The sequence below is a fragment of the Acomys minous genome, assembly GCF_964271855.1.
Source record: "Acomys minous genome assembly, chromosome: 3".
NCBI classification, from domain to species: domain Eukaryota; kingdom Metazoa; phylum Chordata; class Mammalia; order Rodentia; family Muridae; genus Acomys; species Acomys minous.
In genome coordinates, this window is record NC_140485.1 from 82,835,575 (window position 1) to 82,846,344 (window position 10,770).

The 10,770-nt window shown below is 47.7% G+C and overlaps 1 protein-coding gene across 1 annotated transcript; it reads left to right on the forward strand.

Annotated features, from left to right (window-relative positions):
• Positions 1-6,492: 6,492 nt before the first annotated feature.
• DEFB115 (defensin beta 115) lies at positions 6,493-10,455 on the forward strand (the record flags this gene model as incomplete). Its single annotated transcript, XM_084775170.1, has 3 exons — positions 6,493-6,586; positions 8,310-8,474; positions 10,290-10,455. The coding sequence occupies 3 exons, from the start codon at positions 6,493-6,495 to the stop codon at positions 10,391-10,393; spliced, it is 363 nt and encodes a 120-aa protein (XP_084631296.1). The 3' UTR covers positions 10,394-10,455.
• Positions 10,456-10,770: the final 315 nt, after the last annotated feature.

Consider the following 10,770-nt stretch of genomic DNA (forward strand, 5'->3'; position numbering starts at 1 on the left):
AGGAATGGGTTGGCTTTTTTGGAGTTGTTGGAGTTGTTGGCCAATGAGGTCCCATAGAACCCCAGATGATTGCCAATGCTAGGCTTTGACAGAAAAACTCTATTGCTGAAGACCACAAGCTTGAGTTACAGAACATGGAGAAATCAAGCGAGTACTGACCTTTTGATAGCTTTCATAGTGCGGGTAGGTGCTATGCGTGGTACCAGAGAGGAATTGTGATATTTAGTCTGACCCAGCTGTGAACCCTGTGAGCTACAATAATGACAGGGCCCGCAGCCTATGCCCTTTGGTTCAGTAGTGGCACAAATGCTATTGTGAATAACCAAAAATCTTCTGATTGTATTTACGGTCCACCTCACAAGATGAAACCTATGCCTGGCACCATTATTGGAACCAAGAACCTGTCATGGGCTGTAAGGCAGACCCGACTACTGTTGTTCTGCTAAATAGGCATAGTATCAAACTGACCCCAATGAGTTACTGCATCTCTCTGCCCTCATCAGAGAAGCTTCTTGTACCCAACAGAGATCAACACCAAGAGCCACAACTGGTCAGCATCCAGAGAATAAGACACTGTGGGATCTCTTGGCACTAACTGGGACATCTATGTCATACCATACCATCTCCTCCCAAGGCTAAGGGATCGTCTCAAAAGAGGAAGCAGAAAAATCGTTGGAGCCAGAAGCAGTTGATAACTACAAAGAAACTCTGTTTTCCATGTCCAGCAGGGCAGCTGCACATGTAAACTGATGGATAGGGATTGTGGCAGCAGGCACAAGACCTTCCCAAGGTCACTGTGTGAGGGAGCGAGTCGGGCAGGAGTCAGTGTTCTTTAGGGTGTGATTCCTAGCAAGGTGACCATATCACAGGAGATGGAGCCACAGTCAAGGGTTTGGGCAGCACAAATTAATTTGGTTTTGGTTTTGGTTTGTTGTTTGAGGTTCTTTTTTGTTTTTTGTTTTTAATACATGAGCGGCTGGAAAGATGGCTCGGTGGTTAAGAGCACTGACTGCTCTTCCAGAGGACCCGGGCTCAGTTCCTGGTATCCACATGACGATTGACTACTGTCTGATCCAGGGGACCTGATGCCCTCTTTTGCACGCTGTGGCACCAGGCGTGCATGTGGTACACATACATACATATAGGTAAAACACTCATGGAAAATGTAAATAAAATAAATGAAAATTAATTAAAATTCAAAACAACAAAAGTTAAAAGTAAATTTTAAAAAATTTAAGTACACAAAGTTGGGTGGATAAGGAAGTCAGGGTAAAGCTGGGAGAAGTACCAGGGTGAATATATTTAAAATACATTGCATGAAGTCCTCAAATAATTACTTTTAGAAAGAAGTTTCATAGCCTTGCTCGGCTTGGTGACATTGTTGGCAATATCGAAAGGCATCCTTACTTTTCAGGGCCGAAGGCAGAGTTCAGTGGTAAAGCTCTTCCCTGAAATACATGAGATCTAAGTCTCATTATCAGCTTTTAAAAAAATAGATATTAGCTTTCAAAAATAATAATTAAGTTTCATAGAAGTAGAATGTCACATTTTGGGCTACTTTAAAATATTCTGCAGAATTAGTAAGTTCTATTTTGCTGAAAGAGTCAGAGTGAGAAGGCATTGCCTCTACGATGATGCATCAGACTTCAGGAGATTGGATGGCCCTCCAACACAAGGTCACATGGATGGCCCTCCAACACAAGGTCACATGGACGGTCCTCCAACACAACGGTCACATGGATGGCCCTCCACACAATGGTCACATGGACGGTCCTCCAACACAACAGTCACATGGATGGCCCTCCAACACAATGGTCACATGGATGGCCCTCCAACACAATGGTCACATGGACGGTCCTCCAACACAACGGTCACATGGATGGCCCTCCAACACAATGGTCACATGGACGGTCCTCCAACACAACGGTCACATGGATGGCCTTCCAACACAACGGTCACATGAATGGCCCTCCAACACAACGGTCACATGGATGGCCCTCCAACACAATGGTCACATGGATGGCCCTCCAACACAACAGTCACATGGATGGCCCTCCAACACAACGGTCACATGGAAGGCCCTCCAACACAACGGTCACATGGATGGTACCCAGCACAGTGGGTTCAAACTCACAGAAACTAGCCTGCTTCTGCCTCCTGAGAGCTAGGAATAAAGATGGGAGCACATTTTTGAATGAACTTAAAGGAAAACTAAAGACTGAAATTGTTTCAAGGGACATATGTAGTAAAAACCTTATGTCCAAGAAAAAAAAAAGGGTTTGGAAATTAAGCAACTAAAAACAGCCCATGTAGAAAATGGGCATAAGACAATAATAGCTATATGGCCCAGGAAGTTATGGATGACAGGAAATACTTGGAAGATGTCTAACAGTGCTAGCCAGGAAAGAAGTACAGCTTAAGGTGAGGAGGAGACACAGCATTCTAGAATTAAGATAGTGAAAGCTGACACTTGTGTGTGGGGTGGGCATCCATAAACATTGCATTCGGAGGCTCAAGGCACAGGATGGAGAGACTGAGGCTGACAGCAGTTACACAGTGAGTTTAGCACCGGCCTGAGGTAACTACAAGTGAGAAATAATATTTATATCCTAGAAAACAGTGCGTAGGCGTTTCATACCGTGAGTGCCACTCAGCAGTGGAAGGAAGAAGCTAAGAGCCAGAACAGCAGCCTCAGAAGGTCGCACACCAGGAGATGAAAGGCCAGTTGGTTTCTAAAGGTGACAGATGGTGAGGTGGGGGCTACAGTGACTGGAAAGGATCATGGCAACTGTGTGTCCCCAGGAAAGACAGTTGCCCTGTCTGAGCTCCTGTTCTCAATTCCATAGGATGATCATTATCATCCCCCTCCCCCTCCATGTTTCGGTTGTTTGTATTTCATCCAATAACTTTTTTTCCCAGTGTCTTCTATGGACTAGTGTTCTGTAGGCTCAATTTTCTTAATTATATTTCATTATGAACTTATTAAACAAGCCTACCTCCCTTACAACCCGACTAGCATAAATAAGAGAGAAAGGAGATTAAGGAACACAGCAGTGAAACGTTAAGTATATCAGTTCTACTCCCCCATTGCTAGTGGGAGTGCAAACTAGGACAACCACTTTGGAAATCTATCTAGTGCTATCTCAGAAAACTGGGAATAGGGCTTCCTCACGACCCAGCTATTCCACTCCTTGGAATATACCCAGAAAGTGCTCCTCCACACACCAGGGACATATGCTCAACCATGTTCATAGCAGCCTTATTTGCAATAGCCAGCACCTGGAAACAGCCTAAATGTCCCTCAGTTGAAGAATGGATAAAGAAACTGTGGTACATTTACACTATGGGATACTACTCAGTTATTAAAAACAAGGAAATCTTGAAATTTGTGGACAAATGGATGGGACTAGAAATGATTATAATGAGTGAGTTAACTCAGAAGCAGAAAGACTCACATGGTATATACGCACTTATAATTGGACACTAGCCCAAAAGGCATGTCACATGAACATTTTCACTTACCAGGAGATTGGGATAGATGTGAGGACATCCTACTGAGACTCTAGGTAAGAGATATATAGGAGATGGGAAATAGAAGGACCCAGAGGGTCCTAGAAACCTACAAGAAGACCATCTTGACAGGTGGATTGGGGCCCAGGGGGTCTGCTCAAACTATGACACTAACCAAGGACAATATAAGTAGTAAACATCAAACCCCTACTCTCATCTACCCAATGGACAGGACATTCTCCACAGGTATGTGGAGAGTGGGGACTGACTTTGACATGAACTCTGGTGCTCCATATTTGACCACCTCCCCTTGGTGGGGAGGCCTGGTGGTACTCAAAGAAAGAATAAGGAGGCTACCAAGATGAGACTTGATAGCCTATGACCATATAGTGGGGGAGGAGGTCCCCCTCGGTCATAGACCTGGGGGAGGGGAATAGGAAGGGAGGAATGAGAGGATTAAATTTATGGGATAAAAATTGCATTGTAATCTGAATAAATTAATAAAATTTTAAAAAAGATGTCAGTTGTGAGGAATGATTCTCCCGACATAGTCAGCAGGACCTCAGCAAACCCACAGTGGAAGCAAGGTTGCTGCTGGAACCTGAACAGCTGGAGCCCAAAGCCTTGAATTTTCTCTGGAGCAGTTCTCTCTAGGAGGTCTCTCCAAGTGTTGACGAACAGCCAAAACAATCCCAAATCCTCTCTCAAGCCTCCTGTTTTGGGCATATATACATATGTATATATGTGTGTGTGTAATATATATATATATACACACACACATCCTCTTAGAATCTCTACTAGGATGTTTTCAGCTGGCAACATCCAAGCTCCCCCATGAAGTGGTTTGACTTCTAAGGAGATAAACATCCTGCTCTCTCATTAGTCTGTTCCCCATCCCACACTTGGGATCAACACAAAAACATGATTATCTCTCCTATAGTGTCCCATTTATTTTCCTTTAGATAGCACACGCATTTTACTGACCTTAGCAGCGTTATATAAAATAACACCAGACGCCGCCTCTTGTTTGTTCTCAAGTGCGTTACTGTGCCACACGGCAGTGACACCAGTACACACCAGGGGCCTGCCATTCCCCCGAGATAAGTTTCAGATGGAGAAAATGTCACCCTGCTCCATATCCCAGCCACAGCAAATCCCGCGTGGCCATGTATGGGCTAAAGCTGGTGGCTCTACCATTTTTGAGATTTTGGGTGTTTTTTGGTTTTTTGAGACAGGGTTTCTCTGTGTAGCCTTGGCTGTCCTGGACTCACTTTGTAGACCAGGCTGGCCTCGAACTCACAGCGATCCACCTGCCTCTGCCTCCTGAGTGCTGGGATTAAAGGCGTGTGCCACCTCGCCCGGCTCATTTTTGGGATTTCAGCCTCGTTTGTTTCTTCTCACTTGCTCTACTGCAGCCACATTCCACTCCAGGCTCTTGATAGAATTCAGAGCGCTTTCCTGCCTTGGGGCTCAGCCCTCCCTGTTCTCTCTGCCTGGAAGACTCTAGATATTTAGGTGAATCAAGCCAAGTTCTCAGGGCCTCCAGGTTCCATTTAATGTCATATCATTTCCTCATAGATTCCTTTCTCAACTACTCTGCCTACATGCTACACCCACACCCCCACACACCACGACCACACATATGCAACTCAGTGATGACACACACCCCGCAATATACCACATACCCACAATATGACTACACACCACACACACACACACACACACACACACACACACACACACCACACTCACACCATAACTACATACAAACATCCACCCCCAAACCACAACCCCCACGCCATGATTACACACCAATACACATATACCATAACCACACACACCACTCATGCACCACATATACATACATTATGACTATACACACACACACAGACATACACACACACCAGATACACACTCATACACACACACACACACACACACACACCATGATTACACACCATACATACACATACCCCAAAATCACATAATCACATGCACATAATACCATGATGACACACTTATCACATGAAATACTCCCTCTCTCTCTCTCTCTCTCTCTCTCTCTCTCTCTCTCTCTCTCTCTCTCTCTCTCTCTCCCCCCCCCAGCTTGTTTCTTCCCTGCTAATCCTTGGCCCTGCAGAATTCTCTTCCATACTCTGGACCCACTAACAGAGGGCAGCTCCGTGGTCTGAGGGACATGCGTAAAGGTACACACAGTGTTTATTCTGCGCCTTCTTCCTCCTGCTCTTTATTTGTTTGGCTACAGGTTCTTACGGAGCTCAGGCTGGCCTTGAACTCACTTCACACTTGAGGATGACCGTGAATTTCTGACCCTTCTGCCTTCCCCTGCCTCCCCAGGGCTGGAGTGGGATGAAGGTTTGACTCCTGCTAGGCCAGCACTGCCGACTGAGCATCATCCACAGCCCACCCGTCTGAACTGTCGGTGCTTTTTACGAGGAGTACTTTTCCTTAATGTTTGACCCTTTCACACATGTAGACAGTGCGTCTTGCTCCTGTCACCCCAACTACACCCCAACACGACCTCTCCCTTTCTATGTCCTTTCCTTCACCATTGCTGACCCTATGAGTCTGGTCAGCACTGGCGATGCAAAGTCCACATCTGCGGCGCCTGCACCGCGCGCTCGCGCTCTGGGCCCACAGGCTCACAGCTGTCCTTGAGGCCATCAGTGTGGGAAGATGAGCTAGAAAACCTGGGCTCCGACCCTGGCAAACGTGGGGCAGAACCAGGCTGGAAGGAGGAGCAGGGGAGACTTCTTGGGGCCTAGATACGCATTGTCCACAAATGGTCAGAGGGTGCCTAGAGCTGACCCTAAACGCTAGGTGCTCCGCTTTCAGCGCTGACCTGCAGAAGGCAGTCCCATGGTGCAGCCCTCGGTCTTCCTCAGATTTATTGCCCGTGACTAGGCCCTACCTCGGCCATTAAAACCCGAAAGCAATCAGAATTTCCAAAGCACATTCAGTATGCTGCCGACTCGCTCCTCCACCCTCTCGGGACACATTAAGCTCTGGTTCCTGATCTTAGCTGTCCTTGTGGTCCTGGCTCAGACGTCCCCAGGTAACCAAAACGGTGGTGACATCCTCCTACCTATAGGAGCTTTGGGACAGTGCCCATGCAAGCCAGAAAGAATAACAGACCACACGGACTACTGAGGTCCCGTGAGAGACAGCCTTTCTATGCTTGTGTCTTTGGGACCCGGAATGTAGCTTGGCGGTAGAGTTGCTTGGGGAATATGTGTGAGGCTCTGGGTACAATTCCCAGGCATGGGAGGAAGGAGGGTAGGGAAGGAAGAGAGAATGGATGGAGGGAGGGAGGAAAGAAGAGAGGGGGAAGAGGAAGGGGAAAAGGGAGGGGGGAAAGAAAGAACAGAGGGGAAGAGGAAGTGCACAGAGGGGGAGAGCAGAGGAGGGAGGGAAGACAGGGCATAGAAGGAGGTGGGGGGCAATAGTAGGAGGGAGAAGAGAAGAGAGGGGAGGACAGAAGCTAGGAATGTGCTTTCCTATGGGCCTCCCGTGGTTACAACACTGCTTCTCATTAGGGAGATTGGGGAAGGAAGCCAGGAGCAGGCAGATCCTTTCTCCTGGGCATCCATGCCCAATATCAGCGCTCTCATCCCAACTCAGACCCCTCCACTGGTACTGTACCTTACAGTGGCCAGCGTGTTTACTTCACCTCCCCCTTGAAGCAAGCAGAGGAGGCACTTTGCGTTTGTGATGGGAAACTTGTGGGCGGATGTTGGGTATCTGTGGGTTCATACTAGGCTGAAGCCCTGGAGCTGCCGTCAGGGCAGACCATTCTGGATTGTGTGTGGAGCGGACATAGACCAACATTAGATGTCTTCCTAGCTCACTCTCCACACAAAAATAGCTACTATTTTTTATTAATAACTATTTTAGGATAGGTCCCACTATATATGGCCCTGACTGTCCTGGAATTCACTGCGTAAACCAGGCTATCTTTGAACTCAGAGATCCACCTGTCTTTCCTTCCAAGCTCTGGGATTAAAGGTGTAAACCACCATGCTGGGTACCATCTTATTTTCTGAGACTCCATTCTCTCTAAACCTAGAACTCACCGAGTGGCTAGACTGGCTGGCCAGTGAGCTCCAGGGATCTGCCCAACTTCTGCTTTGTTTTTGCTTTTTTTGAGACAGGGTTTCTCTGTGTAGCCTTGGCTGTCCCGGACTCGCTTTGTAGACCAGGCTGGCCTTGAACTCACAGCGATCCGCCTGCCTCTGCCTCCCGAGTGCTGGGATTAAAGGCGTGCGCCACCACCACCTGGCATTGCAACTTTTATGTGGGTACTGGCTGCCCAAATTTACACCTCCATGCTTATGCACCAAGTACTTCACCCACTCAGTTATCCCCCCCCCCCAGGCTTAAAATATGATTTTCAGTTGCATCATTTTCTGTTGGGTCAAGGCGAAGGTCTTTGCCAGTCTTCCACTGACTGTTCTAGAAAACAGGGAGAGGGAGGAAGAAAAGATATATTCTTGGTTTTCATGGAGTGCAAGTTGCCAGGACACTGGCTAGTGGGATCCTGACATGGAAAGTTAAGTCAGCATGAGTTTGATTTTTCCAGTTTGAATGTCCTGGTAAGGAGGAACTCAAACTCACTTCCTAGGAGAGGACTTGGGGAAAGACAAGAAGAATGTTTAGTTCACACTGGGCTTATCACTATCTCACCAAGGCCACCCCCCTCATGGGCCCTGCCAGCATCGTGGATACACAGGTGTGTCCTCTTCACACAGTTAAGGGTTTCTCTCTGCCCGTTTTGACAGATGGATGGCTCAAAACATGCTTCTTTGGGAGGGGCAAATGCAAACGAGAATGTGCGGCAAGTGAAAAGAAAAAAGAGACCTGTGGGAAGCACACTTTCTGCTGCGTCCCAGAAGCAAAGTCAAAACTATCCTCCCTCTCAATACGCAATGAATGGGAAAAGCATGGTACGTATCCTTTCCAGAATTCCGGCTTCAGAGCTTCAGTGGTCATCATGACAAACCAGTGACACGTACAATACCTATGCTGGGGCTTCAGAGGGTTCACTAATCGGTGTTCACAGCATGGGGTCTGGGCACCAGATCTAGCATCTAGTACCAGGTCTGACCATAGCACTGAAGGAAAAGAGTTCATTCCTGCTATCAGTCCATCCTCTAGCAACTGTCAGTCCACCCTCTAGCAACTGTCTGGGTTGGATAACATGACCAATAATATCAGCTGATGACATCAGTTCCTGTATCCTTGAGCCTCTGAGCAGATGCTTCTGGGTCCCTGAAAGTTTTCAGGTAGATTATACCTTGGCTGAAGATCCTTATGCAATGTGTCATCCTAGAGAGATGGGGTGGGCCAATAGGATCTAGAAGGTCTCCTCTTGCCTCTTTAGCTTAATGTTTTGCCCCAGGCTCTGCTTTATGGCCTTTCAAAATTGACTGCTTACCTGAAAGTCGCAAAGTCCTTAATCATAGTGGACTGTATGAAGCTGGTCATGTCCAATGACCAGGAGGCAACCATTCCTGCCGTAAGAAGACAGGAGGCAAAACCAGTTAAAAACAATAAACTAACCACTTGGCCTATGCTGAAATCTTATTATGCTGGAGGAATAAGTGTGATGCCCCTGAGCCAGAAGAGGAAATGAAATTGCCCAGTTTGAAAGGGCTAGCCCTGTGTGTCAAAGACATTCCCTCAAGCTACTTCTCAATGCATTTTTACATCAGCTGTCCCTTACTCCACTGTAATCCTTGTAGGTGTCCTTGGGATATCGAGACAGTGAGTCTGCAGGCACAGTACCCTGAGTGTACCTGCCCTTATCTGATCACAGAAGCTAAACAGGGCCTGGTTACTACTTAAGTGGAGGAGTGAACTAGAGGCTGGTCTTGGACTGTCCAAGCCAACTAGAGTTGCTGTGGTGTTTACAGCCCAGCTGGGATAGGGAAGTGAGGCAGGTTCCCCCAAGATACCAAGAAAATACCTGGAGTTGGCCTGCGAGGTGGAGGCTTTCTTGGAATCACCGACCTGGTTAGTGCAGGGCAATGCATAGGGCAGCAGGATGGACAGGCACATAAACAGGGCCTTCCTAAGCTAGCATGTGCAAGCCTCTGCCCCGTCCTTGCTTCTATTCATTGTGTCTAGACTACAAAGACACATGTAACATTTGCACGCTCAGTTCCCAGGGGCCTCGTGGGGTATTAATGTCCTTCATAATAGGCACTGTGGTCTTGTCCTATCCTCAGTGTCCTTCTATCCTTGGAAATATCCTTGAGAACAGCAACAACAATAACAACAACAACAACAACAACAACAACAACAACAACAACAACGGATGTTTTGGACCCATGTCATGTCATTGGGTATCCTAACTTTTCCTAAGGACCACACACCTCCAGACTCACATAGAAGTGAGGCAGGCACAGAGAAAATCTGGATGTATCAATGGGATGCTTAAGTCTCCCTGTCATCCACGTCTGCTGGGAGCCTGGGCTTTGTCGTGTACTCTCCCATGGAGCTCAGCCCCTTTGAGCATGAAGCTGGAAGTGCCTTGCTCTGAGGTGGGAAAGGGTGAAGTGCAGGGTCAAAGGAGCTCAGGGCTCTGAAACCCAGAGCCATGCAGCAATGAAGGCCCGGCCTAGGTGAGTGGGTGGCTGCTTTGTGAGCAGCCAGTAACAGAAGCCTCCTCAGAGCTCCTGTGAAACCTAAAGAGGCAGAGGCGGGAGCCCGGTTTTGTCCGGGCTGCTTCAAAAACAGCAATCTGCTTGCTCCCACAGACCAGGACCCCAGGAGGCGGAGCAATGCTAGAAAGACGGTGATAAAGATCTACACTGACATGCCATTGGGCGGAAGCTCAGGGCAGACGGTAGCACGTGGATGACTGCCCAGAAGCCAAGCCTGGGGGTCCAGTGATGAATTCTTCAGGGAGAAGAAGAGCCCATCCTTCCCCAGAATAAATGACAAGTCTTAGCCGGTTGTGGCTAAATAGATGGTGCTGGCCCCTTTATTTTGTGTGAAACAGTGACTTACAAACCTTGTGTTGTGGGAGAGGTTTTGAGGGTGAATGTGTTTGGTTCACTGGGGCCAGTGATGCCAGGGATACCTCCTTTACACATAACAGCACAGCCCTATCATAAGAGGGGCAAAGCAGTACTTAATTATCCTATGGGGGAGGGGAGGCTCCAGGTGGGGTTAAAGGTCATTGGTTGAAAGCCAAGACACCAAGACATCCCCAGGTTTCCAGAAACCCCCAGCTGC